The sequence below is a fragment of the Microcaecilia unicolor genome, chromosome 5 (genome assembly GCF_901765095.1).
Source record: "Microcaecilia unicolor chromosome 5, aMicUni1.1, whole genome shotgun sequence".
Taxonomy (NCBI): domain Eukaryota; kingdom Metazoa; phylum Chordata; class Amphibia; order Gymnophiona; family Siphonopidae; genus Microcaecilia; species Microcaecilia unicolor.
Window position 1 is genome coordinate 153565226 of NC_044035.1, and position 19367 is coordinate 153584592.

The window sequence follows — 19367 nt, forward strand, 5'->3', positions numbered from 1 at the left end:
ACAGGCAAACATGACAAATAAGGGATAAGAGAATTATTAAGGTGGGAATGATAAAACATGGGTACCGAACAAGTGAGTAAGGGTTAGGAGTTAAAACGGCATAAAAAATGTGGGCTTTTAGCCTAGATTTGAAGACGGTCAGAGATGGAGCTTGACGTACCAGCTCAAGAAGTCTATTCCAGACTGTGAGGTCCAGGGACTGGAAGTTGGGATGTAGAACAGATCCCTCACTCTGCATTTTGAGTGTTGGAAAACACTCCAATCTCAAAGGTTCTTCCCCCGTTTTCTATTTCTGTTGATGGCTCTCTCATTCTCCCTGTCTCCGCAGCTCGAAACCTTGGGGTCATCTTTGACTCTTCTCTCTCCTTCTCTGCTCATATCCAGCAGATCGCCAAGACCTGTTGTTTCTTTCTTTACAACATCCGTAAAATCCGCCCCTTTCTTTCAGAGCACTCTACCAAAACCCTCGTCCACACCCTTGTCACCTCTCGTTTAGACTACTGCAATCTGCTTCTTGCTGGCCTCCCACTTAGTCACCTCTCCCCTCTCCAATCGGTTCAAAACTGTGCTGCCCATCTCATCTTCCGCCAGGGTCGCTTTACTCATACTACCCCTCTCCTCAAGTTGCTTCACTGGCTCCCTATCCGTTTTCGCATCCTGTTCAAGCTTCTTCTACTAACCTATAAATGTACTCACTCGGCTGCTTCCCAGTATCTCTCCACACTCGTCCTTCCCTACACCCCTTCCCGTGCACTTCGCTCCATGGATAAATCCTTCTTATCTGTTCCCTTCTCCACTACTGCCAACTCTAGACTTCGCACCTTCTGTCTCGCTGCACCCTACGCCTGGAATAAACTTCCTGAGCCCCTACGTCTTGCCCCATCCTTGGCGACCTTTAAATCTAGACTGAAAGCCCACCTCTTTAACATTGCTTTTGACTCGTAACCACTTGTAACCACTCGCCTCCACCTACCCTCCTCTCCTCCTTCCTGTACACATTAATTGATTTGATTTGCTTACTTTATTTCTTGTCTATTAGATTGTAAGCTCTTTGAGCAGGGACTGTCTTTCTTCTATGTTTGTGCAGCGCTGCGTACACCTTGTAGCGCTATAGAAATGCTAAATAGTAGTAGTAGTAGTAGATAAATGAAGAAGAGATTAAGTGGAAAGTTCTCCTAGTAGCAGGACTTACCTAAGGATGAGTCTTCCCAATGCCTGTGAATTAGATCTGCTATGCAACACACCACTTCCCTCCACATGTCATCAAAGAGGTTCTCCAACACTGCCATCTTCCTGCAGCTCAAGGGAGAAATAGGAGGATACCACAACTTCTGCACTCTGTCACCAGGTAATGCCAAACTCGTTTGAAACAATTCCTCCTCCCTGCAGAAACAACCTCATTTTATTCGTGTGAAGATATGTCATTAACAATAATCAAGCGCACAAAGAAGAACTACACAGGGACTGCAAGGCTATAGGAATATAACAATATAATATAAAAAGAAATAATCATAGAAATTTTGTTGTCATTTAACTTTTAAAGGCAAACTTGAATGTTCCTCTCACTGTGGTCATGAATGCAGAATTCAATGGAAAGCCAAGCTGCTATGCAGAACGCAGTTTGAACTAAGGTTATCTTCAAAGGATAATGGCAAAATAGAGAAGTCAGAATATCCAATAGAGAGGTTTCAGTTTTAAATTCTGCTCCACTGAATCACAAAAAGCACTTGCAGTGGAGCACAACATTAAATAGCCACATACAGCAAACCATCATACAATATTTATCTATTAGGATTTATTTACCACCTTTTTGAAGAAATTCACCCATGGCAGTGTACAGCAAAAAATAATCTGGACCTTAGCAATACGCCATTAAAACAGTAAACAAATTTCAAATATAATGCTGTAACATAGTATGATACTTCCAACGTCAACACACACAACACATGTAAAAACTAGGGTTGTACTGAATATTTGTATTCAATTTGGCCCCAAATACATTATTCGCACTCGGCTGAATAGTGATTCAAATTCGAATACGAATAATCCAGGACTCTACTGTGCTAAATCCTACTGAAATAAACACTTGATCTCTGATTTCACATGGCTTCTTTCATTATTTGTTATGTTAAAGCTCTATGCCCATTCCTTGATAGTATCCCACACTCCTGGTTACTAAATTATCTCAACATGTACAAAATAAACCATGGACTGATTGAATACATCAAGTTCATCATGAAAATGTGGCAAACTACACTCCATTTGATGTATAAAAATAGGAATAACAAATTGTCTAACATCAAGATCCAGCAAGGTATATTTCAGGGAGACTCCCTGTCACTATTTTTGTTTTGTACGGCATTTAATCAACCGAGTACTCTTATTAACTCTTTGGGATACAGATTTAGCCTTACTCCCAAAGATCATAGCAATAGAGAGGTAACATCACATTTAACTTCCCAGATGATGTCAGGATGCCTTTTGACCTGGACAAATGTGCTAAGGCAATCTACTTTACAATAAAATTGAGCAAAACTGAAAGCACCTCTCTTGTGCCCAAAGTAGTAATATTGGGTATAATGTGTCTTCCATCCAAATAATGCCTCTAAGAATCTCACAGTTAGCTTTCACATTCCAACATGTTACTTAAGCACCACTGTCCATATAAGTGAAAAATACCTACTTGTCTCTGAAGTCAAAGGCCAAATATTCTTCTATTATTCCTTCCGATGCAATGACTTCTTCACTACTTCCTTCTTCCATGTCACATGGCAAGGAATAGGGCATGGTCAGACTCAGGAAGTCAGAATCATCCTTAACAGGAGAAATGGAAAGAGGAAGCTTGGTGCCAAAAATACCCAACCTATAAAACAAATTATATTTCAAAAAGATATAAAAATAGCATATTTTTCTTTTTGTAGTAATGCAATGCAACCAGTCCACAGCACCTTGTCTTATCCATCATCAATGACACCTACATTTCCTCAACATGCTTTCTACAGTGCCTTTCTCTAGTCCCTTAGCAACACCACCCACCCTATTATTATGACTCTCAAGAACACCACTTAGAAGATCCACTTTCCATCAATTGCACCAACAATACTTCTTCCTAACTCCTCTACAGCACTATCTAAAATGCCCATGCTGTAGCCTTCAAGAAAGCATCTTACAGTGCGCCACCCAGTAAAGCAGCTTGTAAATACATTTTTTTCCTTTTTTTATTTATTTATTAGTTTTTAACAAACATAATATTAATTTATGATTGATAACACACGAATTTACACAATATTTCAAAAAGGAAACAAAAATAAACTTAATTACTTCATAAATTTTTAAACTATCGACCACAACAATAGGAAACAGATCCAAGAAATAAGAAAACTTCTCTACTTACTATTAAGCATTTAAATCAAAAAAGCTGTATCATTCCCAAGTGGTTTACTCCAGCCTGTCATAGAGTGTTACATAAGTGACTAAACTTGTACATTTACTTCTTCTCTACTTACTAAAAAATCCTCCAACTGTTTTGGGTCAAAAAATTAATATTGTTTAAGTTGAAATTTTACTCTGCAAATACAGGGAAATTTCAGAAGAAAATCAGCCCCAATTGCTACCACCCTTGGCCGTAGCAATAAAAAGGCCTTACGTCTCCTCTGTGTTTCCCTGGATAAGTCAGGGAAAACTCTAGAACCCAAAAACATGGAATCCAAGTGTCTTAGAAAAAAGTCTGAGTACTGCGTCCCTATCCATTTCCAATGCAAAAGTTACAAGCAATGTAATTCTTTGTGTTATAACCTCAAGAGATGATTCTAGGAATGTAGTGAGATCCATTGCTCCCTGAGCTTGTAAATTTTCTGATTTTTTAGAATCAGATTGAAGGTAAAAAGCTCGAGTTATGGGTGGCAATGAGTTCTCCAACATTCCCAGGATCTCAATCAAATATTTCTTCGCCATTTGAATTGGGGAAACCAAAGGCGATCTAGGAAAATTTATGAAACGCAAAGTCAGTCTCCTCGATTGATTTTCCAAATATTCCAGACGTCTTGAAGTAAAATTCTTTTCCTTAAGACCATAGCAATACAGAGGTAACATCACATTTAACGTCCCAGATGATGTCAGGATGCCTTTTGACCTGGACAAATGTGCTAAGGCAATCTACTTTACAATAAAATTGAGCAAAACTGAAAGCACCTGTATTTTACTATATTAGCTGGAAGTGTTTGAGTTATTTATGTTTGCTGAACTGCCATCAATAAAAAAGTTAAAATAAAATTCTAGCAGACTCACCAATATCTATACTGTGAAAAAAGTATATATCATGGAACAGTGTTAAAAGCTAAGGTGAAAAAATGGATTTTTAACAAAGACATGAACTTAGGTAGAGAAAGTTCATTTTGTATATGTGAAGGAAGGTCATCCCAGAGCTTTGGCACCAGAAAGCAAAAGGCAGTCAGGCATCCGCCTCCCAGAGAGGCCTTGTTGATGGAGGGACTGGCGCCGAGGTGAGCGGTTGCGCCCAAGTCCCTTCCGGCTGAAGACTGCAGTAATCCTATAATCCATCCTCACCTGCTTTCCGGTGGCCAATTTGGTTGGTGCGGTTTTTGCTGTGGATGGGAGTTGCCCTCTTTCTGTTGGGGTACAGCGTTTTTCTTTATTCGATCGCGGTGGCGGCTGGCCCGGAGTGGCCTTGCCACTAGGGGCTGTTTTCTTCCCGTGGGTGCTTCGACGCTACTGCTGCACTGGCTCAGTTCAGCTCTGCCATATGCCTGAGTGGAGGGAGGCGGAGATTTGGGTGAGGTCTGCTGCTCCTCACTAAACTCTGCCCCTTTTGATGATGACACTAGGAAAACCATCATTCCATCCTACCCATGCCCCCTTTTCCAAGATGGCAGCTCCCAAAGTACCCTCACGTGACACAAAATGAGGTCACAAAATCCATAGTATCTCAAATGAGAGAAAACGACAACAGTCATCAGACACCACCCCATACAGTGAGTATGCATGATGTGATTAACTTTAATCTTCTTCTGCCCTTCTACCTTTTTCTGTGTGTTTTTACAATTAACTGAGAAGGAATCCATCTCTTTGTGGTTTACTCTGCTTCTCACTGTATCACCATTTTAAAATCAAACAAAACTCCTCTTACTGCTTTTAACAGACCTCCCATTCATTTTATATCCTCGTGACGAGTCTGCACTCTGAGTGCTTTCACAACATACACTGTTCTCTAAAAAATCTCACTAGGATTTTTGTACCCCCATCTCTCAGTTGTAAAAAGTTATAAAACAGAGATTTACAACTTTACAGCTAATTTGGCTGATTATCTCAGACTGCTTCTGTATAAACTATGACCACACATTGTACTCAAATGCCTGGATCAGATAGGAATAACAGGGACCGTGTTCAAATGGTTCAGCAAATTCCTTTCAAACTGAAGTTATTCTGTCAAGCAAAACAACCAACTTTCCACCTTCTGGTCTCTTAACTGCGAAGATCTCCCCTCTCACTTATTCTTTTAATCTCTTTATGTCATCCCTTGCCTCAATACACCTGGGACTTAATGAACTACTATTATCCTATGCGGATGACATCCTGCTTCTCTTACCAGTGACAGCATCAAACATAGATCCAACCCGGTCTGTAGCGAATGATATGACTTCTGTCAGCACCCGGGCCCTGACTAATAAACTGAAATTGAATGTGCAAAAAAACAAGGTCCTGTGGTTCTGAAATCAGGGAGTTGAGGTCCCATCATCAATATCTTTGACTAAAGGTCAAATCTTTACAGTCAAATCAAAAACCAGAGTACTAGAGGTCTTGCTTGACTCTTCACTCACCTTCACTTCCCATATTAACCAGCTATGGAAGAAAACACTATTCAAAATGAGACAGCTACTTCTAGTCAAATCATTCTTTGACCAAAAAGCCTTTGCACTACTAGTCCAAATGTTAGTTCTACCTCACTTGGATTACTGTAACGTTCTATTTCTGGGTATTAAGTGTCAATATCAGAAAAAAAATGCAAATCATACAGAACACAGCTGCTAGACCAGTATACAGATTGAATAGATACACTAGTGTTTCAACTCATCTAAACAAAGTGCACTGACTTCCCATAACAGAAAGACTCGGTTCAAAGCTGCTTGTTTAGTTTTTCAAATCCTACCTCCGAACTGCTGACTAAGACCGTTTCGCTATGTCTGGTCCAGTCTAACAGACTGAAACAACAACTGATGCTAGCATCACCATTCCAAAGGACAATTAGAAATCAGAAGATTTTCAGCTCTCTATTCCCTGTTCTTGGAGTCAAAATATGGAACTCTCTACCTATTCCCATCAGAACAGAAAACAGCTACCTCAACTTCAGGAAGAGGCTAAAATTTTTCTCTTCCCAAAAACCGCTTCATAACAATCTATCATGACTTCTACCTCCTAGTATCATCCATTATCCTTTCCTCAATGTTAGTCTCATGCATGAATCCAATGATCTCTAATGTTTCTCAAACCTCACACTATTTGCTTTTGTCTCACCTAGAATGTAAACTGCACTGAACTCTGTAAAGGGGATATTAGAAGTATACAATAATTGATTTGAACTACAATGAACATGGCAAGAGAGGTATCAGCATTTAAGTGAGTGTGAGCCATTTCTATTTGTGAACGTTGAACTGCTCTGTGTTTTTTTTTTTTTTTGAAAATTTCTTTATTGTAATATGAAGTCAACCACAAACCATACTACAGCATATGTAAAGAAGAGACATTGTGCTCCAGCATTAAAATCCAAACATGTGAACTATATCCTATAGCACTGCATAATTAAGCTTCATAACTTTTTGTTTTCCCCCCTTTTATTCCCCTACCCCCATGAAGTTACCCCCCCTTCCTCCTGCCCCACCCCCTCCCTTCTAATCCCAGCACTTATCCTGGATTGCCTGTTTCAAGACCCTGTTTTGAGAACAAGGAGAGCGCCCTTCCCCAAATATCTCGGTACTGCCGCTTGCCCAGAGACACAGCACCTTTTTGTGCTCGGAGCACCCAATTCGCCATTTCACTCATGCTGGTCTTCCATGTGTCCAAAGGCGGGGGCTCTGCAGCAACCCAGACTTGCAAAATGCATTTTTTGATTAATACCATCGCTAACAAAACAAATGTTCTCTGCGCCGCCCCCAACCCTTGCTCTTTAAGTGAATCCCCACACCCCATTAATGTAACTGAATACCTCCACTCCAATGTGCATTGCAAGATGTCCTCAAGGGCGCTCAGTGCCCCAGACCATAGTGCATATAAAGAGGGACATTCCATAAATGAGTGTACAAATGTACCCACTCCCTGCCCACACTTATTGCAAGTTGCGTCATCCCACATCCCTAATTTCTTACCCCTCTCTTTAGTGATGTGAACTTGGTAAAGAATTAACTGTTCTCTGTTTATACAAAAAAACAGTGCAAATCCCCCAGCTGCAGCCTGTATCCACTGGAAAAACTCTGTAGAACTCTTTTTTTCTCTCTCTAGGTTGGAGACACACCTGGCACTTTGGAAATACAAGACATATCAGCACCCTGGAGAGGGAGGGAGAGGGGAGCTACTACTCCCTCCCACACAACAGTCTTCTTAGCTAAACTTTTTTTCTAAGCATGCACAGGGCCTCTCCCTCCTTTTTTCTTCAGCTACTGGTTACCATAAAGGCCCACATCCCCTCCCTTCCCTTACACTCAGCGAGATGCAGCACAGTTCTTCATGAACAGTAGTATTTAACTATGACTGTAATTTGTAGACTTCTGGATATTTTCTTTTTTTTTAACTTCTTTATTTTGGATTATTTGTTAATATTCCATTCCTTGATGTTATTTGCAATGTAACTTTAAAAAGCTTCTACTAAAAATAAACAGATGAGATGAATACTTTAGAAAATAATTTAGAAGTATTTCACATCTAGCCATTAAGCAGAACACTTCTCTAAGCTCAAGCTTTACTGCCCATCTTAAGCAGTGCCTTCCACCGACACTTACCTACCAGATTCCATTCCCAGGGCAATGCTGAGGTTAGGTATGACAGACGTCTCTGAGGTAGAACTGAAATACCAGCCATAACTATCTTCTGCAGGGATCAAAATCTGCTTTCCTTGAATCCTGAAACAGTTATACAGAAATTACTTTAGGAATAGTAATATAGGAACAATATTCAAAGCAAGCTATATGTTTACCAGCAGATGGTGAATGTATAACTTGCTTATATATATATTTTTTAAACTTATACAGATAGTATCAGGCCATTTAAAATTGCTAAATGGCCCAAGGTAAAATTATGTATCATACCTGATAATTTTCTTTCCATTAATCATAGCTGATCAATCCATAGACTGGTGGGTTGTGTCCATCTACCAGCAGGTGGAGATAGAGAGCAAACTTTTGCCTCCCTATATGTGGTCATGTGCTGCCGGAAACTCCTCAGTATGTCGATATCAAAGCTCCATCCGCAGGACTCAGCACTTAGAGAATTACACCCACGAAGGGACACTCTGCCCAGCTCACCACCGCCGAAACGGGGGAGGGGAATTAACCCAGCTCATCCCCACACAAGTGGGGGAGGGGAATCCGTCCAGCTCATCCCCGCGGAGCAGGGGAGGGACACCACACCCGCCGATGCGGGGGGATCTGGCTTATCCTGCAACCGCAACCGCGGGAGGAGCTGACTGACCCTAACACCGCCGAAGCGGGTGGGGTACAAAGCTGCCCTACAACCGCACGAAGCGGGAGGGAGTGCCGGCAGAATTTTAAGTCTCAATCCAGCCCCGTAAAACGGAGGGGAGAGGAATGCAGCAGCTCACTGTAACACAAACTCGTCTCAACTCTTGAAGAATCCAAGTGAAAAAACTTGAACACGAAGTCTTACTGAAGTAACTGAAGACTAAACTTGAACCTGAAATGCAACCAGAATAAAAACAGTACAGATATCTGGGAGGGGCTATGGATTGATCAGCTATGATTAATGGAAAGAAAATTATCAGGTATGATACATAATTTTACCTTCCATATCATCAAGCTGATCAATCCATAGACTGGTGGGATGTACCGAAGCAGTACTCACCCAGGGCGGGACAGTGAAATCCCTGACCTCAACACTGAAGCTCCAAACCGGGCCTCCGCCCGTGCAGCCACAGTCAAACGGTAATGCTTGGAGAATGTATGAGCCGAAGCCCAAGTTGCCGCCTTGCATATCTCTTCCAAGGAGACGGATCCGGCCTCTGCCATCGAGGCCGCCTGAGCTCTCGTGGAGTGAGCCTTCAGCTGGATAGGCGGCACCTTCCCCGCGGCCACATAAGCCGCTGCAATGGCTTCCTTGACCCATCTTGCCACTGTAGGCTTAGCAGCCTGCAGACCCTTACGAGGACCTGCAAACAGGACAAACAGATGATCCGATTTCCGGAAATCATTGGTCACTTCCAAGTATCTGATGATGACTCGTCTCACATCCAGATATTTAAGAGCAGAGTACTCCTCTGGGTAGTCCTCCCTACGAAAGGAAGGGAGACAGAGCTGCTGATTCACATGGAAGCGAGAAACAACCTTGGGCAGGAAGGAAGGCACTGTGCGAATAGTCACTCCTGCCTCAGTGAACTGCAGAAAAGGCTCTCGACATGAGAGCGCCTGGAGCTCGGAAACTCTTCTGGCTGAAGTGATAGCCACCAAAAAGACTGCTTTCAACGTCAGGTCTTTCAGAGATGCCCTCGACAAGGGTTCAAAAGGCGGCTTCTGCAATGCTCTTAGCACCAGGTTGAGATTCCACGCAGGCACCACTGAGTGCAGAGGAGGGCGCAGGTGATTAACTCCCTTGAGAAAGCGCACCACATCTGGCTGCGAAGCCAGGGAAGCACCCTTCAGGCGGCCCCTGAAGCAAGCCAGAGCCGCTACCTGGACTTTAAGGGAACTGAGCGACAGGCCTTTCTCCAGACCTTCTTGCAGGAACGCCAACACTGAAGAAATTGGAGCAGTGAAGGGAGAAAGTGAGCCTGCTTCACACCACGCTGCAAAGATACGCCAAACCCTGGCGTAAGCAGTAGAAGTAGAGCGCTTCCTCGCTCTCAGCATAGTGGCGATGACCTTGTCTGAGAAGCCCTTCTTTCTCAGACGCTGCCGCTCAATAGCCAGGCCGTAAGACCAAAGGGGGAGGGATCCTCCATCACCACGGGACCCTGATGTAACAGGCCCTGCTCCACTGGCAGCCGCAGAGGATCGTCGACTGAGAGCCTGATCAAGTCCGCATACCAGGGACGTCTGGGCCAATCCGGACCCACCAGGATTACCCTGCCGGGATGCTTTGCCACCCGGTCTAGCACCCTGCCCAACATGGGCCAGGGCAGGAACACATAGAGAAGCTCTTGTGTCGGCCACTGTTGGAGAAGAGCATCTACTCCCAGGGATCGAGGGTCCCGTCCTCTGCTGAAAAAGCGCGGCACTTGGCAATTGGCCGATGACGCCATCAGATCTAGGCTCGGCTGGCCCCCGCGCTTCGTGATGTCCAAGAACGCCTGAGCAGATAGCTGCCACTCTCCGGGCTCCAAGGTATGGCGACTGAGAAAGTCCGCCTTGACATTCATGACTCCGGCAATGTGGGCCGCTGACAGCTGCTCCAGGTTCGCTTCCGCCCACTGGCAAAGATTCATAGCCTCCTTGGCTAGAGGGGCGCTCTTGGTACCTCCCTGGCGGTTGACATAGGCCACAGCCGTGGCATTGTCCGACAGGACCCGTACAGGCTTCAACACCAGTACCGGGATGAACTCCAAAAGCGCCAACCGAATGGCTCTGAGTTCCAGGAGGTTGATAGACCACTTTGCCTCTGCAGGAGACCAGAGCCCCTGCGCTGTCCTTCCCAAGCAGTGGGCTCCCCAGCCCGACAAAGAGGCGTCCGTCGTGACGACAATCCACTCTGGGGTCACCAGAGGCATTCCCGCAGACAACTTGTCTGTCTGCATCCACCAGCTCAGCGCCTTGCGCACTGCTGGGTCCAAGGGAAGGCGCACAGCATAATCCTCCGACATCGGAGTCCAGCACTGCAGCAAAGAGTGTTGAAGTGGTCTCATATGAGCCCTGGCCCAGGGCACTACTTCCATCGTGGCCGTCATAGAGCCCAACAGCTGCACATAGTCCCAAGCCCGAAGAGGAGAGGCTACTAGGAACTGGTCCACCTGAGCCTGGAGTTTGACAATCCGATTGTCTGGCAGGAACACTCTGCCCACTTGGGTGTCGAATCGAACTCCCAGGTACTCCAGGGACTGAGTCGGGCGCAGCTGGCTCTTCTCCCAGTTGATGATCCATCCCAGGGAGCTCAAAAGAGCAACTACCCGGTCCACAGCTTTGCCGCACTCTGCATAAGAGGGGGCTCGGATCAACCAGTCGTCCAGATAAGGATGGACTTGTACTCCTTCCTTTCGTAGGAAGGCCGCGATGACCACCATTACTTTGGAAAAGGTCCGCGGAGCAGTAGCCAACCCGAATGGGAGGGCTCTGAACTGGAAGTGTCGGCCCAGGACTGCAAAACGCAGAAAGCGTTGATGAGGAGGCCAGATGGGAATATGCAGGTACGCTTCCTTGATGTCCAAGGAAGCCAAGAACTCTCCTGCCTTCACTGCCGCTATAACAGAGCGGAGAGTCTCCATGCGAAAGTGCCACATTTTCAAGGCCCGATTGACCCCTTTGAGGTCGAGGATAGGCCGGACAGAACCTCCTTTCTTTGGTACCACAAAGTAAATGGAGTAACGTCCCTTGCCAAGCTGACTTTCTGGCACCGGAACGACCGCGCCCAGGCGGATCAGATTGTCCAAGGTCTGCTGCACTGCCACAGCTTTGACCGGAGACATGCAGGGAGAGAATACAAACCCGTCTTTTAAGGGTCGGCAGAACTCTAGCTTGTAGCCGTCTCTGATGACTTCCAGCACCCACACGTCTGAAGTTATTGTGGTCCACTCGCCCAGAAACGAGGACAGCCGTCCTCCAATCTGCACTGGGGCGTGGACCAAGGCCCCGTCATTGGGTACGAGACCCTGGGGGAGGACCGGAGGAAGCACCTCCGGGACGGCGGTCTCTGCGAAAGGAATGCTGCTTGGGGGAGAAATTCCTCTTGAAGGAAGAGGGGGCAGAGGAACCCGACTTGCCCGGGCGGTACCGACGGGCTTCCTGCAACCGTCCTCTGGAGGTACCGGGACGAGTACTAGCCCGAGCCCTGACCTCTGGTAATTTCTTGCCCTTAGACGTGCCGAGATCGGTCACGATTTTGTCCAGCTCGACCCCAAAGAGCAGCTTGCCTTTAAAAGGCAATCTAGCCAGGCGGGATTTAGAGGCGTGGTCAGCAGACCAATGTTTCAGCCAAAGCCACCGCCGCGCAGAGATTGTCTGAGCCATGCCTTTCGCTGAGGCCCTCAAGACATCATACAGCAAGTCTGCCGAATAGGCTAAGCCCGATTCCAGGGCCGGCCAATCAGCCCTTAAGGAATGATCCGAGGGGGAAGCCCGCTGCACCATAGTCAGGCACGCCCTGGCCACATAGGAGCCGCAAACTGAGGCCTGCAAACTTAAAGCAGCCGCCTCAAAGGACGACCTTAAGGCCGCCTCCAATCTTCTGTCTTGGGCGTCCTTTAGGGCCGTGCCACCTTCCACCGGCAACGCTGTTTTCTTAGTCACCGCAGTGATTAAAGAATCCACGGTAGGCCACAGATAGGCCTCACGTTCACTCACAGCCAAAGGATAGAGGCGGAACATAGCCCTAGCCACTTTAAGGCTCGCTTCCGGGACATCCCATTGAGCCGAAATTAAGGTGTGCATGGCATCATGCACGTGGAAGGTTCTAGGCGGGCGCTTCGTCCCCAGCATAATGGCAGAGCCAACAGGGGCTGAGGGAGAGACGTCCTCCGGAGAGGAAATCTTCAAAGTGTCCATGGCCTGTATCAACAGGTTGGGCAAATCCTCTGGGCTAAAAAGCCGCGCTGCAGAGGGGTCATCCGCTCCATCCGAGCGGGGATCCGTCTCCTCCAAGGAATCCGCAAAGGACCGTTGGGAGACCTCAGACACGCTGCCCTCATCTACATCGGAGGAGACAAAGTCCTCCAAGGCCTGGGAATCAACCCGAGGGCGTTTACCTCTGGGAACCTCAACCTCTTTACCAGACGAGGGAGCAGGGGCAGCGTTTTGCATGAGGAAGGCCTGATGCAGCAGCAAAACAAACTCGGGGGAGAAACCCCCCAGACTGTGCACTTCCGCAGCCTGGGCAACAGCCCTAGACGCACCCTCAACCAGCGCTCGCAAGAGCGGGGGAGAGACATGCTGCGCATCCAAAATGGCGTCCGGCGCGACACTCCGCAAAGGAGCCGCGCGGGAAGAACGGCGCTTAACTTTAGCCGCTTTTGTGCCGTCGCCCAAATTAAGGGCGTTCATGGCATTAATGTCTCCAACCTCAAGGGCGGCCCACGAAGAAGCCGTCCGAGCCGCGTGGCCGGCCAAGATGGCAGAGGCGAGGAGCGGGGGATGGGCGTTTATGGCGGGAAAAACCGCCACGCCGGAGGAAGGACCGGGACATTCATCGGTCACGAAACTGTCACCCAACAAGGGCGAATCAGGCTTTAAGACCCCCGCATCCCCTCTAGAAGCGCTCAAGCGATCCGGGGAGCGACCCTTTGCGCCCTCGCCCTCCGACGCCATATGCCACGAGGAGAAGAATCGGGGAACGCCCTGCCCGCTATAAAAAGGTAAAAATTACCTGCTTGCCGCTCCGAGCTGTAACGACCTGGTGTCCCAGTGAGTAGCTGCAATAAACGTTTAAATAAACGTCGAAATAAACGCCTTTAAAGACGTTCAAAAAAATTTTTTTTTTTTTTAACGGAGCCAGCGGGAGGGGGGGGGGAGAAAAGGAGGGACCTGGTACCACCAGGTTTGCACTTGCTCAAAAGAGCCCTCAACCCCAGGCACTCAACAAAACCTAAAAATTAGGCTTGGAGGCCTAGCCAGAGCTGCTGCTGTGTGTGACCACCACCTGCTGAGATAGAGAACATACTGAGGAGTTTCCGGCAGCACATGACCACATATAGGGAGGCAAAAGTTTGCTCTCTATCTCCACCTGCTGGTAGATGGACACAACCCACCAGTCTATGGATTGATCAGCTTGATGATATGGAATAAGATTTAGATAAGACGGGGCCATGTCAGAGACAAGCTGACAGCAGGCCAAAACATTATCTTGATAGCCTATGTTTGGATAAGTTATGCATTTAAGTTTAGGCCTTATGAATAGTAGGCCTAAACCAAATGGATAGTACTAGCACAGTGATTTCTCAATCCATACAGATGGTAGTGTTGAATATCCTCCAAATTCTATCAAGTTGCGTGCCCACAAGTGATTACCTTGGTGCCAAGGCATCTCTATGTCATTTACGGTGAACTTTGTTTTATATCACTTCCTAATGAATTTTGCTTGTGTTCAGCCAAACCAGCAGTTTCATCACAGGCACCTGATATAGATTTGGCTTCACCTGAAGTGTTGTACTTGATCCCTGAGGCAGGTGAGCATGCCCGCCGAAATACGGCACCATGTCAGGTCTTTGTTTGGTGTCAATAAAGTTTTTATTGCTCAACACTCCCTGCGTGGAAGCCCATGTTGTCCTCTACTCTTCTGCTTCCACTTTTGACCCTCATAGAGGTATTCCTCCTGTTTTGCTGTGGACTCTGATTATAAAATACTACCACTTTCATGTGCAACAACCAACTTTAGGTACAAACATTCACACCAGCCTTTGACATGGCATAAGTGCTCAAGCTTAAAGTTAGGTATGCGCATGCCAACTTATGCACTATTCTATAAGAGCGATTTCATCACAATTGCCATTATAGAATTGGCACTTATTGCTGGATTCTATATAGCATGTTTAGAGTACCACGATGAAATCTAAGCATATTCCATGACAACACGAGTAAATTAATTGGCTTAACAAGCTAATCAGCTTTGATAACACTTAAGTAATAATGAGCACTAATTGGCAATAATTACAATTTACATGCATAACTTGATAAGCGTATTCAGCAATGTACTGAACCTAAATTCTAATGCGTGCAGTTCAAAAGGGGCACGGTCATAGGCGTGGAAATGGACGTTTCATGGGTATTCCAAATTTTACATGCATTGTTATAGAATATGGCCCTCTGTGCCTAAATCTATGTGCTGGGATTTACATCATGTTTTCACTGGTGTAAATGGAGGCACGTAGATTTAGGTGCTAGGATATCAACTAAGCGTATTCTATATACTATGCCTAAATGTATGCGCCACTTATTCAATACGCTTAGCCAGAATTGTTTTCCACACAGATATTTTAGGTGCCGTATATAGTATCTGGCCCTTAGTGCCAAACTATTTCATGCACATTTTTGAATCTACCTCTATATGTATTAAGTTAAATGCTGCAGCCGACATTTAACTTAAGCCTGTCATCACACCAGCTCAATACTGACCCTATAGGAAATATAACCACATAGTAGATGATGGCTGAAAAAGGCCAATAAAACCATCCATTCTGCTCAGTTATTCCTGTCTACTGTACAGTGCAAGGATATATCCCAGCTCTAGGCATAACCATGACCCTTATCCAGTCAGTTTTTGTTTTCTTTTTCCTTAATACATGCACCTACAGAATCTCAAATTTCATTGATTTTGGATAAACCAGCGTAGTTTCCATTTTAGTCAACCTGAATGCACAGAATTAAAGTTTAACAAGTATAAACAAACAAAAAAATTATTGGATTAATTTAATACATTTCTTGACTAACTTGCAGAAGGTAAAATTCCCTTCCTCAAGAAATGTATCAAGTTAGTCCAATAAAGAGGCAATAACTAAAATGTTGTTTGTTTGTATTTGTTAAACAATTTAACTATTTATCCCTCCCCATGTCTTATATCCAAACTTTGTAATAATGCAAATTGCCAAAACGTGTGTGACCTTTTAGGTCCCACCAGCCTTGCTGAGCAGAGGTAAATAATGGCGTGTCCTGGGGATCTATACTGGAATCAATGTTTAACATTCAATAATAATCTAGAAAAAGGCAGCAAGGAATGAGACGGTCCAATCTGCAAATAACACAAAATTATTCAAAGTGGTTAAAATGCAAGGTGATGTTAAAGTACTGCAGGAGAATCCTATCAGGCTGGGGAACTGGTCATCTAAATGGTAGATAATATGTGTCATCCTATGGTTGTACGATGGCTCCATGGTTCTCTTACAATGGGCTGGTGATAATGAGGAACTGATCTGGACAACTAGGAGATGAATTCCCTTACTCAACTATGATTGCATGGCAGCTTCCAGATTGCTCCTTATGTCAGTCTTTATTAGAAATATCACCTCAGCAACAGTTCATAGTAAACATCAGAAAATTGTTTATTAGTGGGGAAAAAAAATTAGGTACATGGAGTCTAGTGACTTCTTATTGGCAAATCAGAACTACTGAAGTTCAAAATCATTTTCCAGAGTATCTTCAGGCTCTTAGTAGCATACAGCATTTTTAAAATAACTCCCAAACACATTTGAATCTCTTCCTCAGATTTTTAAATCTCTTGACTTTCAGTGGCTAATAATCATCAGGTGGACTTTGGCTTTTTTGATCCCACATGTAGCACAAGTTCCATACAAAACAAAGCCTCAACAAAATGTATTCCTTAGCATTCCCAGTTAGACTGATGAACTGGATTAAGCAGTTCATTAATCAGTCCTGGGTTGACGGAAGACTTGCACCAGTTCTACACTTTATTTTCTTTGTAATCCACAGTAGTCTTCTCAAAACAACATAAACCCCTCTACTGGTGCACTGCTTCTGTTCAGCAAACACAAGATCCCTTTAGCTAACTTCAGTATCTCCCTGGCAATTGTAAAGCACTGCGTACAACTGGTAGCGCTATAGAAGTGATTTATAGTAGTAGTAGTACCGTTGTCTCCCTGGGGTTCAGGCATGGCAAAAGGGGACGGTCCCATCTTCTGGCCATGTTTGGCAGCTTCCTGCCTATAGCCTTCCAAGAAAACAAAAGTATCAGACAAAACAAAAATTAAAAGAGCACAAAATCCTGGGTACCATGATGAGTTCGCACCTGGGATTTGTTGGTCCTGTTCTAATGTTACAGCAAGTGATTTTCTGGATTTCCAATAATCGGCAGACAGCACGGTTAATATAAGGGCAAAAGCACAGAGTATCACATCAATACCATGCTCCTAGACACCCAACATGCTAGCTAAGATGAGGTGAGTTCCTTATGTATTGTGAGTTCCTTGGAGTATTGTGTTCAGTTTCGGAGGCCGTATCTTACTAAAGATGTAAAAAGACTGGAAGTGGTGCAAAGAAAAGCTACAAAAATAGTATGGGATTTGTGTTGCAAACCATATGAGGAGATACTTGCCAACCTGAACATGTATACCTTGGAGGAAAGGAGAAACAGGGGTGACATGATACAGATGTTCAAATATTTGAAAGGTATTAATCCGCAAACAAACCTTTTCTGGAGATGGGAAGGCGGTAGAACTAGAGGACATGACTTGAGGTTGAAGGGGGGCAGACTCGGGAGTAATGTCAGGAAGCATTTTTTCACAGAAATGGTGGTGGATACATGGAATGCCCTCCCGTGGGAGGTGGTGGAGATGAAAATAGTAATGTAATTCAAACATGTGTGGGATAAACACAAAGGAATCCTGAATAGAAGGAATGGATCCATGGACTCTTAGTGGAGATTGGGTGGCAACACCGGTAATTGGGAAGCAAAACCAGTGGTGGGCAGACTTCTATGATCTATGCCCTGATCGTGACTGAATAGCTATGGATGGGCTGGAGTGTAAATTTTAAGGGGCTTCAACGTTAGCTTCAGAACTTTTAGTATAAGAATGGCAAGGAAAAATCAAACTCGGGTATGAATATATATATATATGTATCACATACCATACTGGATGGACCGTACAGGTCTTTATCTGCCGTCATTTACTATGTTATGGAGACACTAGCAGAGTTTGAAAAAAAGAGTTGCAAGTGAAGAAAACATTGTGCTAAATTAACAAAGACATTGCCAGGGCAACACATCCTTACATTAGGGAAGTCAATAACAGGAAAAACAACTACTATTTTCAAAAAGAATGGTTCAAAACCTTACGGCAAAAAACGTTATCGGTGTACATGGAAAAAGGAAACGCGAAGATACTTACCTGAAGCAGGTATTCTCCGAGGACAGCAGGCTGATTGTTCTCACATGACACCAAGAAAAAAAAAAAACGACATTACCAACTATCGCCCAGTAGCATCTATTCCATTAGTAGTCCAACTAATGGAAGGACTGGTGACCAAACAACTTAATGAGTACAGAAACAAATTCACTATACTACATGAGTCACAATCAGGATTTCGACCCCTACACAGCCACAAAACAGTATTACTTACTCTCCTAACCAAATTCAAGCAGGAAATAGCAATAGGCAAGAGCAATCTCCTCCTCCAATTCGACATGTCAAGTGCGTTCGACATGGTTAACCATAACATACTGCTAAGACTCCTAGAATACTTTGGAATTGGTGGTGGTACTCTCAACTGGATCAAGGGTTTTCTAACCACATATCAAGTGAAATCAAACACAAACATATCACCACCATGGAAACCAGACTGCGGAGTACCGCAAGGATCACCACTATCACCAATCCTTTTCAACCTCATGATGACCCCACTAGTCAAAGACTTATCCACCCAAGGCCTTAACCCATTTATCTAAGCTGATGACGTTACATTATACATCCCCTATAAACATGATCTGGCAGAAATCACCAACGAAATCAACCTCAGCTTAAACATCATGAATTCATGGGCAAATGCATTCCATTTAAAACTCAATTCAGAAAAAACACACTGTCTCATCATATCATCCCAATACAATACACATAAACCCACAAACATTAACACCCCAGGATACACCCTCCCTATCTCAGACAGCCTCAAAATTCTCTGCAGCAACTGGATGGTTTTATGAGCATGATGAGCAGGTGCACTGTCTTGCTGAAACGCATAAACATTGCCAGCAATACGCCGAATGGCTGGTAGCAGTTGCTGTGATAACAAAACTTCACTATAGTACTCGCCATTAATCTTTGCACCTGGGTCGACGAAGAAAAGCTCCATGCATCCCATTTTTGATTTCCAACAGAGACCATGACAGATTTGCTGAATGTCGAGTGAGTACATAGAAGACAATCAGCAGCACTATTGCGCATCTTTATTGTAGACTATGCATAAAATCGGTCATTTTGGTTGTTGATAGGTGGCTCAACCATGAAAATGTTCTCATCTGTAAACCAAATGAAATAG

The 19367-nt window shown here is 44.7% G+C and overlaps 1 protein-coding gene across 1 annotated transcript in view; it reads right to left on the reverse strand.

The window, feature by feature from the left end:
* Positions 1 to 19367, reverse strand: part of FAM149B1 (family with sequence similarity 149 member B1) — a gene marked incomplete at its 5' end in the record, with an annotated part of 149370 nt that overhangs the window by 88603 nt on the left and 41400 nt on the right. The window contains 3 exons of the mRNA XM_030204994.1: positions 1193 to 1383; positions 2684 to 2863; positions 8010 to 8129. Of these exons, the coding sequence (XP_030060854.1) occupies positions 1193 to 1383; positions 2684 to 2863; positions 8010 to 8129 (491 nt within the window). The remainder of the gene's footprint in view (positions 1 to 1192; positions 1384 to 2683; positions 2864 to 8009; positions 8130 to 19367) is intronic.